The sequence below is a fragment of the Lichenostomus cassidix genome, chromosome 15 (assembly GCF_008360975.1).
Source record: "Lichenostomus cassidix isolate B80296 chromosome 15, HeHo_3.0, whole genome shotgun sequence".
NCBI lineage: Eukaryota > Metazoa > Chordata > Aves > Passeriformes > Meliphagidae > Lichenostomus > Lichenostomus cassidix.
The window spans coordinates 9,681,604-9,700,696 of NC_139496.1; the positions used below are offsets into that span (position 1 = coordinate 9,681,604).

The window sequence follows — 19,093 nt, forward strand, 5'->3', positions numbered from 1 at the left end:
ACAGTTTTCAGGCCACAGACCAGAACTGTAGTGTACAAATCTGCTGACAGGTTCTCTGCTGCATCTTTGGGAATAGTCAGCTTTGAAATGGTACTGTTTGTATGCTGAAATTTCCCTAAGGTCACACTTCACCTTGCAAACATGAGTTCCAAACTCTGAATTTGAAATCAGTTTTTTAGGTAGAAAGTAGTAAACTTCATTTTTCATTCACATTACAGCACTGTCATATTTTCTTACCACTGTTCCCTGTCTTCATTCTATTATTCTTCCAGGCACTTTGCTTTTTTGCTTCAGGATGTCTGTCAAATTTAGTATCTTCTATCTTTTCCAACTTCCCAACCTGAATGTGTGGCTATTGCCAGGCCTCTGTTTATAGTGAGGGCTCTCAATTTAGGCAAAACAAAGATCTAATTAAAAATCAGAATAAATTTGTCCCTTTTTTTCTTATAGCTGACAGTGTCAGAAGAGACTGGTAGAGGAGACTGTTTGGATATGAAAGCAATACTGCAGCACTTTCAGCTGAGTCCTGTAAAACTTATTGCTTAAACATGGAAGGCTGAAATAGCACTTCTGGGGTTTCTTTGAAATTGTGTGAAATGGAGAGATGAGCCCTGTCCCCCTATGCTCTAAGGTAGATGTTTCCAGACTCCAGGCAGTTCCTCATTCTTGGTGAGGAATGGGACAAGAAGGATGTGGCTCATGTCTGTTCTGCCCAGGAAGAGTTAAGTATTTCTCACGTCTGTGTATTTAATTGCAATAGAACAGCTCATCTCTTCGTCTGTTTGGAACTGATTGAAGAGTCTGAGCTATGTGATAGAAAAGCTATCATTTCTAAGGTGGGGCAGGAAGTAACTCCTAGTTATTGTAACTGTGTTCTCTAAGAAAGGATTCTAGTTCAAACTCCACCTGCTTCATGCCCCATAACCAGTTTCATATACTCTTAGAGCATTGTGGGGCAAAAACCACAAAGTCCTAGAGAAGTGTGGCTTTTGTCCTTGAAAAGTGACTTACCTCCTTCCCCACTTGTTTCTAATTCATGTATAGCCCGATTTTCCCATTTCTGTGCCCCAAATTTGCAATGTTGGCGGAGTTTGCCAATTGGTGGGTGGCTTTACCTGTGAACAGACCCTTTTCTCCAAGGACAGATGGCCCTGCCCACACCTGAGTTTGTGCTGTCTTGAGGGTGGCTTGGTAAGAGCTTCTGATTTAATGCTGCAAAACTTGTTTGCGTTTTGCCCTTTCAGCAGTTCCTCTGCAACAGCCCTCAGAAGCAGACACACACTCATCAGACAAAGGCCTCTCAGCCAGCAGCAGTGAGGATCTTGCTCTGAGAAAAGCAGTTGCTTTGCTGTGGGAGCTCTGGGCCTTTGTGTTTAACCACGCTTTTATCCTAAAGCACTGCTGTGGTCAGTGCAGTGTCACAGGGCTCTGAGCTCTCTGAACCTGTGGCAGCAGGGAAAAACTTGGGAGAAAGCTTTTGTTTGAAAGCCTTCGCACTTTTTTTTTTGATACCTCAAGGTTTTAAGTTCTCCAGGTGTTCTCCACAGCTGAGGTGGTCACAGCTACCATGTTGGGGGTACAGGGATGGTTTCATTCTGCTTTGGAGAGAAGGTACAGCCAATTACAGCTGGTAATGAGGGAGGCTGAGGGTGAAGAGGAGCAGGCAGCTGACAGTAGAGCAAATATAAGAGAAGGAGCTGGATGAGAGGGGAAATGGGCTGGCAGAAGTGTGGCTGACTGTGCTGGGTCACTGGGGACTCAGCTGGAGTGCAGCACAACAGGAACTCTGCACTGCTGAAGTCCTCCTGTCCCTGCAGCTCCTGTTCTGAGTGGAAAGGAAAAGTAAGTGTAAAATACTATCACCTGTCCTTGTGCGCCATAACAGAAGTGAGCCTTCAGCAATCAAAGTGGTGACACAGGCTGAAATCAAGCTAGGAAAGTCTCTGTCCTCTCATCCAGGGAAGTTCCCGGTAATTTACAACACATCCACGACCATTGGAATGGTTTTCCAGTAGGAATGCTCCTGTTGAATGCACTGCCTGATGATTTCTGTCAATCCTTATGCGTGGGAGTGCAGCAAAGAGAAACTCAGCATTTGAGAACCTTGCCCCAACACGCCGTTGCCCTCCAGCGTCCTGCACAGGGATGACTGACATCACTGAGAACTGGTCTCACTGGTACATGCAGGCCTTGCTGGTTTCTGCTCCTGTCTTTTGACTGGAATATTCTAAATCAATTCACATCTGCATTAAAATGAAGAGGTGACGGAGTGGTGGTCCTTTAAAATCAGGTTTTATTTGGTTTATCTTCTGTCTCATGTAACAGAATCCTGTTCTTCTTCTCTGCACACAAGTCTAAATAAATGGCACCACTGGAAAATAACCATTTACCTCTAGTGTACTTCTCTGGACAAGGAGGCAGACTGGACCATACAGGCTGTAGTCCTAGTCCTCTCTTTTCCTGAGTTTAGAGCTTATCCTTTGGCTGTTGACTCTTCTAAAAATTAATGTCTTATCAACAATCACTGATTGAGTATGTCCTACTGCTAAAGCTTCCTGGTGAGGTTAGTGTGTCATCTCTTCATTTCCTTGTTACCCAAAACATGTCAAGATTAAAGGCTGTTACTGTCCTTTCATGCACTTCCTTTCCTGTTGATATTGTAGAAGCAGATTTGGGAGCAGAGGGGCTTTTTTGGTGGGTTTTTTTTAACACAATCAGTCTTAGGCACTGCAGCTTTGCTGTCCTTTGCTTCTATCCCTACAGCCCAGAGCTGCTGAGTGAGCAGGTGCTGGGCTCTGCTGGCCCAGATTGAAAGATTCTTTCTGTGTTTTCACATCTATGCAGACAGCAACCACAGCCTGCACTCAGAGCCTTCTGTGTTTAGGTTGTCCCTGTGCATTCTCCTGTCTGGCTCCTCTCCTGCTGGAAGTGAGAAGTGCCCTGCTGCAAGGATTACCTCAGCCCAGCCTGTGTCCCATTAGGAGCTCACACATAGCTGTATCTCACACCTGAAGTCTGATCTGCAGAGGCAGGTGACCAGCAGCCTGGAGCAGGGCACAGGGTCATGACTCTCAGCACCTCCAACACTGGCACTGGTTATCCAGTGCCCTGTAATAAATTTTGCAAAACAAGCAGTGGTGGGGAAGTGCACAAGGACAGCTGCTGTCATTTTGCCATTACCAAACCATTCCAATGGTCCAGTTTAGGAAAAGCTCAATGCTGCCCTAACAAGCACAGGTGGCTTCCTCCCTCCGGCACTCAAAGCCATCACTTACAAACCTCAGTCTGGCCTCCACGCGCCATACTTTGTCCAAAGAAGAATCAGCATATTTTAACTAGAGGGTCAGTTACTGATTGGTGAGCAAAACCTCCATCACTAGCCTCATTCAAGAGGGCCAAACTCCATCACTGTTGTGCACCATTATGAGGCACCTGGAGCAGGATGTTGCTCTAGTCAGCTTCCTCAGCCTCGGTAGGCCTTCAGCAACTGGCCTGCGATCACCAGTCTCTGGATCTCACTGGTCCCCTCATAGATCTCGGTGATGCGAGCGTCACGGTAGTGGCGTTCCGCTGGCATCTCTGTCACATAGCCCATCCCACCCAGGATCTGGATAGCCTGAAACAAAGGTGGCAGGTTAGGAAGGAAGTGGGGTCAAGAAATTTGTTTTCTACACGCACAGAGTAACTTTCAGAGGAGTTGAGCCCACTGCAAGCATAATGGGGAGGGATGGGACACATGGGGATGGACTGCAGCTCATCTGCAATCACAGGAATAAATGGGAGTTGACAGTAGACTCCAATGCTGACACGTGGGGGTAGACATCAGCAATTTATTATCCCCTGGTACACCTTTTTATACTCTTTCTTCATATGTGTAACAGGTGTTCCTTATTACACTACCGTTGGTCAGTAAACTATCCACAGGTGCCTTTTCTAATTAGTCCTACACTTCCACGTCATTCTCTGCTTCATTCTCTAACAAAGGTGTTTACCTCTCTTGCTGAGGGGCACAGCTGTAACTTATTTAGGTTCAGGCTGCCCACAGCCTTTTCCTTCCTTACCACAAGGACTGATCTAGGTAAGAGCAATACAGATATCCCAGATGGGCAATTAATCGTTTCAGAGGTATCTGTTAGTGATCCATATTCAGCTAAGATAGTTTTATTAAAGACTGGACGCTAAACCAAGGAACAGAGGATCTGATCCAGGTGCAGTGATGGTGACTGGCGGCTCCATGCTCTCTCCCACATTGCTGCTCCTTCTTAAAACTGGCACTGCACTGGACAGCAGCAGGCACAGACCACTTTATTAATACAGCTGCCACAGGCCAGTACAAATCCCTGCCACCCTCCTACTTCCCCACAACCCATGAAGATGGTTGTACTAATCAGCTTCTGCCATAGGGTTGGTTGCTTGGTTGGTTAATGTGTTTCAAATATAAATTAGTAAATTCCATCCCAAGTTCCCAAAGCACTTGTGAGACATTCAAAGTCCCTTTCCACATGATGTATGTCAAAGTTATCCATTAACAAGTTACCTGATGAGCGATGGATGTTGCAGCTTCTGATGCAGCCAGTTTGGCCATTGCCGCTTCCTTTGGGGAAGGAAAACATCACTGAGGGCACAGCTGTAACAAAAAGGAACCCTTCACCTGCACGAGTAGCTCACAGAGCAGCTGTGCAGAGAGAGGCCTGATGATGGTGCCAGCTGAGCAGCCACCCCTCTCCCCTCTGCTGTAACCAGTGCTGAGCTCAGCAGGCTGCCCTAGGGCAGCAGGCCCAGGACCTGCTGCTGGTTACACCTCAGCAACACTGGCCGGGCAGGCGCTGAGCACAGCGATGCTCTATGGAGTGGGGGTTCCCTGGCCTTGAGCCTGTGTCCTGTGCTGTGACTGCTGGACAAAACAGGGCTGGAAGTACCTTAGTGAAGGGTTTCCCATTGTCCTTCAGCATAGCGGCTCTCCAGGTCAGTAGGCGTGCACCCTCCAAGGCCACAGCCATGTCTGCCAGCTTGAACTGCAACAACAAACACTGCCTTTGGTCCAGGGCCTGCACAAGGGGACATAGCTGAATTCTCCCACCCCTAGGGCCAGTAAAGGAAAAGGAGCCTCTATCCCAACTATTAGTTTTACCAATTTTTGAAAACAGAATGATCATCCTGTTTAGCCCAGAGAGTACAAAGTGCACTGTGTGCCTGATACCATGGCTGAGAGCATACATGGACTTTCCACCAGTCCCAGCACCCTGTGGAACTGTGCCATGTGCCCAGCTCATACCTGCACTGCCTGGAGCTTTGTGATGGGCGACCCAAAGGCCATTCTCTTCTCAGCATAATCCACAGCACAGTCCAGAGCTGCCTGTGCTATCCCAAGGGCCTGTGAGGCGATACCAATCCTTCCTCCATCCAGAGTTTGCTGAAAAAGACATACAATATATGGAAGTCAAGCCATACTTGTTTAAAAATAGTATATGCACATTTCTGATGTTGATGGAAAGCTGCTGTAGCCTTAAAATCCTCTGGTCAAAGACCTCCTTGATTCACAATGTTCCCAGTTATGCAGGAGTGGAGAGCTATAACAGGTACTGGCACTGCAAGATAGAAGGCAGGAGTACAAGAATGGAAGCAGAAAGGAGAGGGATCGCTTACTAGCTGGGAGAAAAAAAGAGGGTGCAAAATAAGGGAAAAAGCACAAGGACAGATCTGAAGGGGCTGGAAAGAACTCTTCAGCCAGATCCCTGACTCACTCTGCAGATGATTTTACTTTGGAAATCTGGTCAGTTTTCCTTTTTTGCCATCATCATTAGGACACACACATAGAAGCATTTCTCAAACTGATAAGTAAACCCAGTCAATTACCTGACTTAGCTCAAACACCTGCTCTGCCCCACTATGTGCAGGAAGAAATTGCAGCAAAGGGAGAAAAGGTTCATCTTCTCAACCCTGAAGGTCTTTAAGAGAACCTGTCAGTCACCAACCACTTTTAGTTCTGGACATAATGGAATGGGCTCTGCTCCAGGAAGCTCAGCCCAAATGTCAGGCCAACAAAGGGTGTTTTGCTCCTACAGAGAGAGAGCAGTGACCATTCTCAAAGGGCAGTGCCTTACTGCAGGAAACAAAACTATTCCCAGCTGCCTGGCTCCTCCTCAGAAGTCACATGCATACCATAACTCAGCTATCATCCACCTTGAGACATTAATCAGAGGTTATCCTGGGCCTCCAGGACAACTTTCTTCTGCCAGAGTATTCACATGAGGAAATGCTGTTTTTATCTATGGGTACAAACTAGAGGAACACAGGGTTGGAAGCAAGAAAAATTAAAATATACTGCCCCTGTTGACACAACACCTCAGTGGCCTAAGCATTCCTTCAGCTGAGAACCACGACAATGAAAGTGCTGTCAAAGATCTGCATAAATTAACCACTCATCAAGCTCTGGGAATGATTCCTCCCATGCAGGCAAGAAGGGTCAACAGCTTAACATGACACAGAACAGCTTATCCAAGCAGTCCTCACTGAAGTGACTGCCTCTGGAAATGGTTTACAAAATGGTAAGCTTGGGAGCTACAGTTGCACGCCATCCCTCTCTTACCATGGCGATTTTGAAGCCCATTCCTGGCTGCCCCAGGAGATTGGCCTTGGGTATCCGGCAGTCCTCAAATATCAGGTTGGCAGTGGAAGAGGCTCGGATTCCCAACTTGTCTTCTTTTTTCCCCAGTGACAGCCCAGGTGTTGGCATGGGAACCAGGAACGCACTAATGCCCTGCAAGAAGACCCAAACTCTTAAGAATGGTGCCACCTTCCCACTTACCAGGCTATCAACAGGCTTCCTCCACTTTACATAAAAGCCATGTGTCCAGGTACCCGGGGGGAGCTGAGACAGAACAAAGCCAGGGCACATCAGCCCCTTCTGCTCAATGCATGGCTCCACAGAGTCCCAGAGCCGCTGCAAAGTGCTTTTCCACAACTCCTTCACTCCCACCCCTTTTTTCCCGACTGGTACAAACTATCGCACCTTGTGCTTCAGGGATTTATCCGTAGTAGCAAACACCACGGTGGCTGAGGCGTCCCAGGCATTGGTGATCCAGGCCTTGGTACCATTCAGAACCCACTCGTCCCCGTCCAGGCGCGCCATGGTGGAGGCTGCACCCGCGTCACTGCCGTTTCCTGAGCAAAGCAGCAGCATACAAACCTCAGGTGATTAGTGACACACTGGGGCAAACCCACCCCCCACCTGCACCCCCTCAGCTCACGGCACTGAACTGTGGCAGTGTCCCCACTGTCCCTCGCACAGGATGGGGAAGGGCCCATGTGTGCAAGATGTGTCACAAAGGGAATGAGTATTTTCAGCAGGGACCATAGGATTGCAGTTCATACCTTGGGGACTGAGACTTCACTTACACAGAACTGCTATAAAACACCTTTATACAAACTCTTCCAATTTCTAAGACCTAAAGTCCATCCTAAACCAGACTAAAGAAAGAAGCTACGCAATAGTCTTTACAAACAGGGATGGCAACAGTCACATCACCTGGTTCACTGAGGGCAAAACATCCAATTTTCTCTCCACTGGTGAAGGGAGCGATCCACTTGTGCTTCTGCTCTTCAGAGCCAAACTTGAGTATTGGCCCTAAATAGAGGGACTTTAAGAATTTAGTGTTGTTAGTGCCTCTTGAAGATACAAGCAATCTAGTAACTCCCTAATCTGCTCTCCAACACACCAGAACCCACCACAGGAACATATCCACTTCTCCCAAACACCACTCTCCAGTAACCTCCCCATCTCCCTCAGCTCCATGGCTGCCCCTCACGCTCACGTTATTGACGCTGACGATGACGCCCGTGGATGCACAGCCCCTGCTGATCTCCTCCACGGCGATGGAATAGGCCAGGTAGTCAAGGCCTGCTCCTTTGTACTTCTCTGGCACGTCCATAGCCAGCAGCCCTAAGCCACCCATCTTCTTCACCTGCACACAGGGAATGCAGAGGTCAGGTCCTCTGCAGCACCAATGTGCCAGCAAGTACAGACAGACACATGGAGAGAAAGACAGGGCATGGGAGGGCTACACCCAGAGGAAAAGATGCACACAACTCCTGATGAAATGGGAATCTGAACAAACTGGTAAGTGTCCCCAGATCCCAGCGACTTCAAAAGGAGCTGTACACAGTCACTGCTGTTTAGGCTCTTGCCTGTTTAAAGAGCTCTCTTCAGTACTGGGAAGGGGGGAGCCTTTTGAAGGTGAAATAGGGAGACAGAACTCCACCAGCATTTCCTCAGCCTCCCACCAAAGCTCTCCCCTTGCATGTCTGCTGTCAGTAGAAATGGGAAATCTAGCTGATGAAACCACCAGAACTTTACCTTTGAGTCTGCTGAGCTTCAGCCTAGGACTGCACAAGGGAAGAATTTTACAGAATGAATGACTACAGAAAACAGTGTGCAAGGCGATTTTTTTCAATCCCAATAAAGCCAGATCTTGCTTACCCGAGAATTTTTTTGTTGGTTACACTCCAATCATTCCACCCCAAGTTCCCCAGCTAGACCCCTTGCTTTGCAACCGTAAGCCTCTGCCTGCTTTTAGAGGAACCAGCCAGAATTTTTTTAATTTATACTTCTCCTCCTCCTGTCTGGGCACCAAAACCACCAGTCCTCCACATCAAATCCAGCACTCAAATTTTCTGTTAAAGCGGAGCTGGATGTTTATTTTGCTTCAGGCGGTCCTGCCCCAGAGCAGCAGGAAGGGGGTCTCTAGCTGTGCCATCCCAACCCTCGCACCCACCTGCTCGGCCGGAAAGCGGTGCTCCTTGTCCAGCTGCGCTGCAAGCGGCATTAGCTCCTTCTCGGCGAAGTCCCGGACCGTCTGCCGCAGCATCTGGTGTGTCTCGGGCAGCTCCGCGCTCTGGTACACGGTGTGCAGCCGGCGGCACCGCAGGGCCAGCGCTGGAATCGGGGAGGGGACTCAGCGCCGCCGCTGTCCCTTGCACCGAGCCACGGGTGGGAGCCACCCCGTGAGGGGCTCTGAGGGTCCCCCCACCCCGAGACACCTTCCCGCGGCCCGACTGAAGGGCGGCGCCACCCCCACGCCTGAGGGAACTCGCCTCAGGCAGGCCCTGAAGGGCACTGGGACGCCACCTTCCGCGCAAGCTGCGGCCCCCTCCCGCCGCTCCCGCATGCCCCCCAACTCCCCCGAGCAGCCGCGGCAGACCGGGGCCGCTCCCGGCGCCCTCACCCCGAGAGGCTCCGGCGCCGCGGGCCACGATCGCCGCCATCGCCGCCGCCGCCATCGCGCCTCCTGAGGGAGCGCGCGGAGCCCTCAGCGCGCAGGCGCCGCAAGGACGCCCCCTGGCGGCGCGGCCCCTCCCGCCCCTGCCCGCCCCGCCAGGGCCGCCGTGCGCAGGGAGGAAAGTCCTTTATTCCTATTGCTGGTGACAAAATCACGGGCGTACAAACACAGCCGCACCGGGACCGCGGGGACACCCCCAACACCCAGCACAGCCCCAGCACAGCCCCGCGGCGCTGCCAGGGCCACCAGACGAGAGTCCGGAGGGGACAGCACAGAGGAGTCCACGTGCCAGCAGCCCCAAGGCCACACTGTGAGAGATATAAATACGTGTCCTGTAATTGCAGCACTGGGATCCAGGCAGGCAGAGAGGGGGGTTGCTGGTGTTCATTTTCCTGCTGCTGCAGAGGAAGAGGTGCTGAATCCACCAGGCTGCCATCACTCAGCCTTGTCCTCAGTAAGGACAAGAGATGGCCATGCTCAAGTCCAATGTTCACACTCAACAGCAAGCCAGGCTCTGGTGTAGCACAAAGTAGCTCCGTGTCACAGAACAGCAGGGCAGAAGACTGGGAAACAACTGAAGAAGACGTGACGAAACACAGAGCTGAGTAGAAGTGCTACATTTGGACCTTACTGCTTCACAACTACCTTCCTCCTCCATTTCTGACTCCTAAACACTTGTTTTATTCTTCCTGAACCCTCAGATAATGGAATAAACATCCCCAAGCACCAGAAAAAAGGCTGCTGCTTCTCTGCAACAAGAGACATGGAAAATCCTCAGTAAAACACACAAAGGAAGACACTTCCTACCAAAAACAGAGAACAAGGGCAGAAGTACCCAGTCCATACAACAAGAGATGACCCTCCTTCACAAGGTGTGGTATGTGTTCCACACTCAAGTTATGAAAATAGCTCTCCAGGAAGTTTGCTGGCATGGATCCAAAGCCCTTGCCTCAAATATGTGAAAAAAAGGTCCTGGTACTAAGAGGACAAATACTGGAAAAACATGCCATGAGTTTGTGGGTTTGGTCCCTTTTTTAAAACAAGTTTTGAGCAGAACTCAGTATGATCCCAACTCTTTTCCTTTTTCCAACTCAGTACACAACTAGAGAGAAGTAATCTTTGATACCTTTTCCCTTGCTCAAACTCCAACTGACACTGAAAGCACCTCTGATGTCTGCAGCACCTGGATAGGACTGACCATCCACCTGTCAAGGATGTGATCCCAGTGGAATTTTTTCCAAGCTCACTGTCATGAGTAGCTTTGACCCATCATTAAAACACCAGAGCATACACTCCAGAAGGAAACTAGTCCGCTAAACCATGTTTACAAAACACGTCATCCCTGCCACAAAGAAAACAGGCTTTACAGAAAGTACCTAAGAGAAAAGGAATTCTAGGGAAGCTACTAAAGTAGGGGCAGGAGTTTGGAAATCCCTGACTTTCTGGATTACAATCAACTTTTTCAGTTGCCCTCTTGTAGGGACTTTCTTTTTCCTGCAGCATGCTTTTAGGGCAAAGACCTTCTGATTTGGCAAAGCAAACAAACGCAGCTAACAACTGTGGGGTGTTACTGCTGTTAGTGAGTCCCCCGGATTTCCTCCAGCTCTCCCTTTTATTGCTGAGTAGCTGACACATTCACCAGTGTGAATGCAACCGCTTCAATGCAGTTTTCTCGTCTCTGCCGACGGCCAAGGACAGGAACTCCCCTTTGCCGGCGGGACGAACACCGGAGCGCGCTCCCGCCGCCAGCAGCCGCTAGATGGCGCGCGCGCCCCGTGCGCGCCCCCATTGCCCCGTGCGCGCCCCCGCCGGTGTCCGCCCGCCCTGGCCACGAGCCCATCTGCCTTTGAGGAACCTTTACACAGTGACAAGAGAAAACAGGCGGGAATCGTCACACTCGCAAAAAAGCGCGAGAGGTTGCTTCATATAGAAAGTGTGATAAAAGTAACGTTTAAAGGCACCTGGATTTGTACTACATACAAAATTCAGTTGAATATGCTAAAATTTGCCAGGGAATAACTAGTAGGCTCTTCAGACGCTATTTCTGAACACTTCAGGATGTAAAACACGCTTCCAGGCAGTTCTGCCTTGTGGTAACTTAGAGCAAAGCAAATGCTTCCCACCACAGCAGCACAGTGTGAGGGCTGCTGAAGGTGTTCACTGCAAGAGGCATATCGAGCTCCACCTCACCAGCAGCTTTAACTAATCCTGAAAATTCTAAACAAGTTTGCATTAGTGCCTGTGGAGATGCTGGAGGGGACTGATGGTAGCAGAATTGTTCATCTTTCCATCAGGCAGACTTGCCCCTCCACATTCCCAAGACATTTGTTGTGGTTGCTCATGATTAATGCTCCACCCAGAGGAGGTCATTTGTTGTGGTTAATCATAATTAAATCTCTTCCTAAGAGCTGGAGATTCTTTCATGGCTGCCACCCCACACACTCTCACTGCTTACTCTGATGCCAGCTGATCTTCCATGCCAAAGTTACTATCACTAATCTGGAGGTAAAGGCAGTTTCCTATTGCTGGTTTCCTATTGCTGTCTATGCATTAACAGGTGCTGGGCTGGGATGCCCAACCCACCGAATCCTCCTTAAACACAAACTACACTGAATCTTACTTAACACAACAGGTAACCATCGAGGAGATAGGTTTTAACTGTCTCAAGAAAAAACTGAACTAGTATTAGGAAAAGTCTCTAGTCCAGACACAACTTAGCTCCCCAGCAAGAGATACAACTGATCAGCCCAGCATGGAGACAGGAAAAGTGCCAGTCTCAAGAGTCAGCAAAACTGGCAAAAAAGGGTTTTTCAATTGGGAGCTGGGCCCCAGCATGGCTACTGGCAAGACACAGCTCCTCCTCTTCCCACTGCATGATGCTATCTCCCATTGCCAGATCCCAAACAGATCCCACAGCCAGAACCCAAGCTGTGGTATCAACCCTGACAGCACGACTTCCTTAACAACCATAAATAACCAGCTGAGTAGGCAGAGCAGTGATGGGAACAATGAAAAAGAGAACCATGCACATTCTCACTTTCCAAGAATCCTGCTCTGAGTGATCTGACCTGGGAAGCTTTTAGCTACTAATACCTCCACTGCAACAAAGCAAATTAGCTGGTGCTGCTTACAGCACCTCTGACAGACCAGTCACATTTACAAGTATAGACTGAAGCCTAGGAAGCTCTGCTTCCTACTAATTTTTCAAGTGATTTTCCACATTCTCCTTTTTTCCTTTAAGCCCCACTACACTGACACCTCCCCTCCACCCCACACAGGCTGACAATGTGCTGTCCACCTAAAAAGCAATACATTCTGTAAAAAGAACCAAAATCCCTACAGAAAGGGAAGAAGGAGAAATGGTAAATATAGTGAGACTAACTTCAGCTCCAAGGCTGTCCCCTGAGCTCCAAAACACAACTTGTTCACAAAAACTCAAACAGAAATGCTATTAGAGTGATAGCCCCCTTTTCCTGCCATCTCATATCTCTAGTGAAATCTCTGGCAAAAGACAGATTGAACGTTCTTAGGGACAGCTCAGGTGCCCACAGGCAGATGGAATATTCCTGCACTACTTAGAAGCTGAATTAGTCTCTCTCCCACTGGAGAATATTGGGATGCACCCTAAGAAGCAATGTCAGCCATGACACAAACAAAACCACTGCACACTAAAGAGATGATCTATACAACTGAACAGGAGATCTGGTCTTCAGGCATCACTGGCTACTTGAAGGGGTTAAGATTTTCCTGCTAGGAAACAGCTTAACACAAACAATCTGACTTTTTGAAAAAGGATATTCACCCAAGAGGTGAAACATCAGAAGCACTAAAGGTGCAACCTAACTATAAAGACTAAGAGCAAGAATTGTCTAAGAATGCCTCTGATCCCTGACTAACCAAGGTATCAGAAGATAGCCAGGAACAGAGAAGAAGAGGCAGGATATGCTGAGTGTCAGATAGAGAGGTGTTGCAGGGAGATTTTCTTTCAGGAGCCATCATCTTTGCTTCATGTTTTCAGCCTCATGCATGGAGAAAAAGTTTGGCAAGAAGCCTTGTTGCACGAGACAGCAACTCCAGTCCACTCCTGCACATCTGGAATGGTTAAGGGCATCACAGCATCCAGCAGACACAAGGATTACTGTCCTCCATTGTAAGCATAGTCGGCCTTGTTGTGCATAATCAACTTGTTGTCCACAAAGTAAAAGCTGTCCGAGCGCGTCTCGTATGGGTTTTCAACCATCAGACGGACTGTGAAAGAGAAAGCTCCATTACATTCAACAGCCTGCCACGGTCAGGATAAAAAGGACTCTGCCACTCCACTGGATTTACCAGGCTGATGCTCTGCCCTACCCAAGGAAGAGAAGGAAACTGCTCTGCTTAGCACACTTCAAAGGCTGCAGCCTGCCCTTTCCTTGCTGTCAAAAGCAAACAGAGGGAGAATCAAGTAATCTCACTCAAAATTACCTTAGAAACTACCAGAGCCATGAGTGGAGCCGAGCAGCCATCACATCTGTAAGCAGAAGGAGCCTGTCTGTGGCACTCCCCACACATACAGAGGTGGGATATAAACCCCACATCTTCCCTACAGCCAGGCAGCCCCAGAGCTCCTGCTCCATCCACCCGAGGTAAAACATACCCTGAACAATGTGGATTTGCAGAGATCTTGGTAGGCTTAAAAACACACCTCCGGGAAGAGCCAGTTCTGTTCCAAAGCAGGAGACCCTAGCCCTAACAAGCAAGTGCAGAAAACAGATGGGTGGCTATAAAAAGAATCCTTTTTTCAGGGTTTTGTTTTCTTCCGGGCTATACTACAAGGCATCAGGCGTGTCAGCCCTGTGACTCTGATCAGTTCTTGCAGCCTGTGATTTAGCACAGGTTGTCTTAGGCTTTCACTTTCAAAGGAGGAGACTTAGCAGCACAAATCTCTAATTCAGACAAGATTACACACTGCTAAACTGGGAACCTGTATCTGCTTGTTCCTGTCCCCTCCACCCCAGTCACAACTTCTTTCATAAGTAGAGGGGAGGGAATGAGCAGATGCACACAAACAAAAAACCACTCAGTGTGGCAAAGGAGGTACTTACTTAGGTCTTCTGAGAGCTGAGGGAATTCATAAATGTGTTCACATGTGTTCCTGCTACTGGGGATGCAGAAGCCAAAATCAAAATCAAAGTTCTTCAGCAAGCGATCTCGGAAGTAATGTCTCTCAATCATTCGGAAGTTTGACACTGGCTTTTCTCCCACTGTGAATTCCACTCTGCATGGAAGAAGCAGGAAAGAAACAGCTTTGGGAAGAATAGAGCCTTGGGCATGAGGCTACACAAGAATTGTTCTATACAGAGAGTTTGATATTTGTAGTCTAAGACAGACTCTGAGTCTTCAACTCAGTTTTGTTACAAACTGTCAAGTAACACTTTGTAAACATCCAATTCTCCCTTGCTTCCATGAACTCATACTCACGTTGCACCAACAGTCCGAAGACGGAGAAATGCTGGGGTGAACTGGTACCGAACAAAGCGACCTGCACTTGCATCCAGTTCACTGCTGTCATCTTCATCCTCCTCATCGTGCTCTAGAAAACACACCAGCCTGGAGTTACTCTGCTCGTAGTGTACACATAAGGTGATACTGGCTAGCGAGCGTACCAGGATAAGCTGCCTACTGCTTATCCTTATTAGGTACTGAATGTAAACACACCCAATAATTGCTCTGAAATTTATATTGGCACTAAGTAAAAGAGAAAAGATTTGCTATGACAGTTGGCCCAGCCTTGGTGGCTTCAGAACTGGAGCCACCCCTCAATCTCACAGGATATCCCCCTCATGGGTGCCAATGCACACTAACTAATCTCTATTAAAACCAGCCCAAAAGAGGGAAGATTGCCAGTTGATAGTACTCTCCCATCTGACAATTATTACATTTTTATCACAAGTTTCTCAGCAGAGATAAATTCAGTCCTATGCTTAAAGGATAGGAATTTAGTCACCAGGACATATAGCAAAGGACCTTTCTGCTGGGCTTGCATGGGTCCTGCCTGCATTGCAACCTCTCAGCCCTCTGAGTCTCTCTATCCTCGCAACGTTTGCATGCTGTACCTGAAGCAGATGGCTTTGCAATTTCAAACAGTACTGTTCCGGTTTCAAGGTCCCGAATCTTAAACCTCGTGAAATCAATGTTGTAAATGTTGTCCTCAGGTTTGCATAAATAATCTAAAAGAGAGAGAAAAAATACAATAACATTTTAAAATACCTCTGATCATTCACCAAATTAATTTTCTTTTCTGTTACCCCAGCCCGATAAGATAGGAACTGGCCGTTGCTTTGCAGAAGCATCATGAAAGCGGCACAAAATTAAGGCTGTAAGAAACAAAGGCACGGTAGGTGCCAGGTAGCAGAGCAAGAGAGAGATGGGAATGGGACAGAAAAGCGGAGATCAGCAGCCCAGAGGAAAAACAAAAAAAAACCCAAAAGGCCTCAAACAAATCAAAACCCACGAACAACACAAAAGCCCCCAAACTTTCTGGAAGTTGTACGGGAGCAGCCGGCGGGCGCACCCCGCGGCCAGCGCGCCCTCCCCGCCGGCAGCTCCGGGCCGGGCCCGCCGCTCCTCACGCCAGCGGCTCGGCCCGGCAGAGCCCCGCCGCTCCGGGACCGGCCCGCACTCACTCTCCGTCACCCGGCACAGCCCCAGGACGTGCTCGGGCCGGACGGTCTCCAGCGCCAGCAACTCGGACTCGGTCCAGGGTTGCCGCGGCGGCGCATCGGCCGATCCGCGTCGGCCCCGCAGGCGGCTGAGAGGCCCCGCGGACGCCGGCGGCGGCTTCTTGTCCGGCCCCGGCGCCGCCGCCGCTGCCCGCGCCCTGGAGCCGCTCATGGCCGCCGCCAAGATGGCCGCCGCCAGCCTCGGTAGCTATGGGAGCGCGGGGCGGGGCGGGGGGCCGTTGCCTGGCAACGCCGCGCCCGAAGCTCAGCGGGGCCCGCCGCGGCCTCGCCTGGATGGGTGACCCCAGAGCCCCGCACAGCGCACCGCCGGCCAGGCAGCCGCTCCCTCCAGGGACGCAGCGGGACGGGCCGGCTGGGAAAGCTGAGTTACCTGAAGGGACATCACAAGGGACAAACAAAACCAGCTCCTCTCCCACTGCCCCCGGCCGGCTGCCAGCCCGCGCCCCGTTCCCGTCGCACCGCCCGTCAGCCCTCACTGGGCACCGGGGCTGCGGGTACTGAAGGCACGGCCTGAGCCCGCAGCGCAGCCGGTGACACAGAGCGCAGGTGTCCCCGAGAGCCCTGCTGTGATCAGGGGACGATGGCAAGCACTCTTCGGGGAGTAGCAGCGTCAGCAAGAGGATGATGCCATGGTGTGCACACCCCGCTGCTGCCCGGGACACGTCAGCTGCTGTCCCTGGGGAGCGGGACAGCGACAGGACCGTGTGCCCCTGCGTCAGTCAGTTCCATGAGCACACACCGAAGTGGTGCACACACTGGAGGTGGCAGTGGCAGACATCAGACGAGTGTCCCCACTTGGAGGGACTCACAGGAGCATCACACAGAGGAAAGGATGCATTTCTTCCCGAAGAGGGGCTGTCCACCCACCCACAGTAGGCACGTAAAAGCTGCCAAGAGTCACCCCCAGCCCTCGGGGAAACTCGGGCAAGAACATCTGCATCCTTTTTTCAGACTCCAGCCAACACTGAACATGCTCACGAGGACCGGAAGCAGATTTTGGGCAGTGGTTTGTGACACTTGCTGTGGCTTGTGAGCAGCACACTCCTGCTACTGCCAGCCAAATGCTATTTCAAAAAAACCTGCCCACACCAGTGCTCCTAAATCCTCCACGCTGCATGGGCTTGGTCCCTCCATCCTGTACCCTAAGGAAGGCCAAACCCAGGCCTTCTGGAAAAACACCTTCCCTGAATGGGGCCAGGGTCCCTTGTCCCCAGGAGAAGGCACCTAGAGCATAAAGCTGCTGCCTTCTCTCTGCTCCAGCCCCATCCACCTCTGACACAGTTTCAAGCTGGAAGCGGGACAGCTTGCAAAGCCCCAAAAGGCAGATTACATCTCTCCGGTGCTTGGGCTCTGAGCAGGAAGCAACAAGGTCCACATCAGCACTTTTAAGAGGATGTTGTACCATTCAGTTTGCACTTAATCACTCAAAACAACTGGCAAGAGATCACCAGGGCCGTGCTGGAAGCAGCAGCAGGATGTTACCCTGCAGTCAGCCAGGCTCAGCCTCCCTCGTGGGTGCAAACCAGAGAGGTCTCCTCTGCCCCCACCACCAGAAAACAGGGACCATCTCATCCAAGTGACAATATAATTTTGTTTATTTTCCTTTAGCACACTGCTGGTTAAACTGCCAGACAGTAGATTTCAGAACATTCTCTCAACCAAACATCCTGGGGAAATTAAAAAATAAAACTGCTACCATGTACCAAAAATAAAATAACCCACCCCCATGCCCATCTTCTCCCCCAAACTAGTCCCTGCAAAGCCGATGCAATCAGAAATAGGTATCTGTGCTTTTCACCCAGAGCCCAAGCTTGCTGCAAAACAAACTAAAAAAAAAAGGAAAAAAAATCACTGCAAGTTGTTGTAACACGAAGCAATGGGCAGTAAAATAAAAAATCCTCCTCAAAACCCCTTGGTACTGGTGACATATACAGATGCAGATTTCTCCCCACACTCCTTCAGCCTTTACGGACAACGTAGACCTGCAGCTTTAAGCCGTTCGTGATGTGTCCTTAATGCCAGTGGCACAGGTCACTTCCACACATCCACAGCCAGGCACGAGGGAGTGGTGGGACCATGTGCCAATGCTGACTGCTGCTTCTCACAGGCTCCAGGGCTGCTTTACCAACCCAGCTGCTTATCAAGTGGGAAAGCCCTGAATTCACAAAGCCCCCGAAGAAACCACAAAAAATTCAAGCCCCCACTTGCCAGTAAGTTTCCAGCTACTGCTTCACTCCAGAACTCCAGCTCAGGAACTGCCACAGTGTAACAGAATAATTACCGCAGCACAGGAGAGCACATCTCCATTAAGTGTGACTGAGAACAACTTCAGGGCAGAGATCCAGCATTTCCTGGATTCACACTCTCCCCAGATAAACTGGTTCAAGCTGTACTTTACCCCTCGCCTTCAAATCTCCATCACACAAACTCTTTAGCAGAAACCTCTGACGTTTGCAAAAGATTATTCACATTTTCTAATCGGCCAGCACAGTTTCTAGGAGGGAGGAAAGCACTTGTTCTATTGATTTTTTGTTGGTTTTTGTTGTTTTTTTTTTTTAAATAAAGCACTTTCTGGGAGAAAAAAATATCAAAACCTATCAATAACCTGCAGTAGCATCCCACTGATCAGACTGGGGACAGCATCGTCACATCCCTCCCCCACCCCCAATCTTCCCCTCAATCTCCAAAAATAGTATTTAATATACAGCAATAAACTCTGAGCAAGCCAGAGTCCCGGAAGACATGGACCTGCTTTCACCTCTCCCATCCAGCCCAGCACCTTTCAATGCTACAATACTCCTGGGTCAAATCCATTTGGATACAAGGTGAATGCAAATGTCCCAGACCTGCTGGGCAGCATGAAGCAGGGGTGCAGCACAGGAGGCCCATCCATGTGATCACATCTCTGAGCCTTCACAGCTCCAGCCTGGTGTGTTTGTGCTGTTGACAATACTTGTGTGAGCCTACTTGGGACCAGCCGGTAGAGACAGACTGGTGGAACCAGGCTGACATTAAAATAGCATCCTTGAATTGTATTAGGCTTTGGCATTTGTTGTGGAGATGCAGAAGTGCCAGTAGGTAAATTAGCTCAGT

At 49.7% G+C, this 19,093-nt stretch overlaps 2 protein-coding genes across 3 annotated transcripts; both read right to left on the reverse strand.

Annotated features, from left to right (window-relative positions):
- Positions 1–2,276: 2,276 nt before the first annotated feature.
- On the reverse strand, positions 2,277–9,333 carry ACADS (acyl-CoA dehydrogenase short chain). Of its 2 annotated transcripts, XM_085076056.1 has the most exons (10): positions 9,225–9,333; positions 8,775–8,935; positions 7,815–7,964; positions 7,529–7,640; positions 7,013–7,164; positions 6,590–6,760; positions 5,276–5,413; positions 4,920–5,015; positions 4,538–4,594; positions 2,277–3,616 (listed from the first exon to the last, which is right to left on the reverse strand). In XM_085076056.1, the coding sequence occupies exons 1-10, from the start codon at positions 9,277–9,279 to the stop codon at positions 3,464–3,466; spliced, it is 1,245 nt and encodes a 414-aa protein (XP_084932182.1). In that variant the 5' UTR covers positions 9,280–9,333; the 3' UTR covers positions 2,277–3,463. The 2 variants fall into 2 exon arrangements, with proteins under 2 accessions (XP_084932182.1, XP_084932183.1); XM_085076057.1 differs by lacking the exon at positions 2,277–3,616 and having other exon boundaries at positions 4,537–4,627.
- Positions 9,334–9,389: 56 nt separating this feature from the next.
- On the reverse strand, positions 9,390–16,182 carry UNC119B (unc-119 lipid binding chaperone B). The gene is made up of 5 exons (XM_085076062.1): positions 15,944–16,182; positions 15,374–15,487; positions 14,739–14,850; positions 14,363–14,535; positions 9,390–13,526 (listed from the first exon to the last, which is right to left on the reverse strand). Exons 1-5 carry the CDS (start codon positions 16,149–16,151, stop codon positions 13,414–13,416), a joined length of 720 nt encoding a protein of 239 aa, XP_084932188.1. The 5' UTR covers positions 16,152–16,182; the 3' UTR covers positions 9,390–13,413.
- Positions 16,183–19,093: the final 2,911 nt, after the last annotated feature.

Excerpts from the sequence above, each read along its gene's own strand:
- UNC119B (XM_085076062.1), bottom strand. The coding sequence starts at position 16,151 with ATGAGCGGCTCCAGGGCGCGGGCAGCGGCGGCGGCGCCGGGGCCGGAC. Across the intron at positions 15,488-15,943 it reads GCTGTGCCGGGTGACGGAGA|ATTATTTATGCAAACCTGAG; the intron begins GTGAGTGCGGGC and ends TCTCTCTTTTAG. Across the intron at positions 14,851-15,373 it reads TGCAAAGCCATCTGCTTCAG|AGCACGATGAGGAGGATGAA; the intron begins GTACAGCATGCA and ends TGTGTTTTCTAG.
- ACADS (XM_085076056.1), bottom strand. The coding sequence starts at position 9,279 with ATGGCGGCGGCGGCGATGGCGGCGATCGTGGCCCGCGGCGCCGGAGCC. Across the intron at positions 6,761-7,012 it reads ATAAATCCCTGAAGCACAAG|GGCATTAGTGCGTTCCTGGT; the intron begins GTGCGATAGTTT and ends GTCTTCTTGCAG. Across the intron at positions 4,595-4,919 it reads ATGGGAAACCCTTCACTAAG|GAAGCGGCAATGGCCAAACT; the intron begins GTACTTCCAGCC and ends CCTTCCCCAAAG.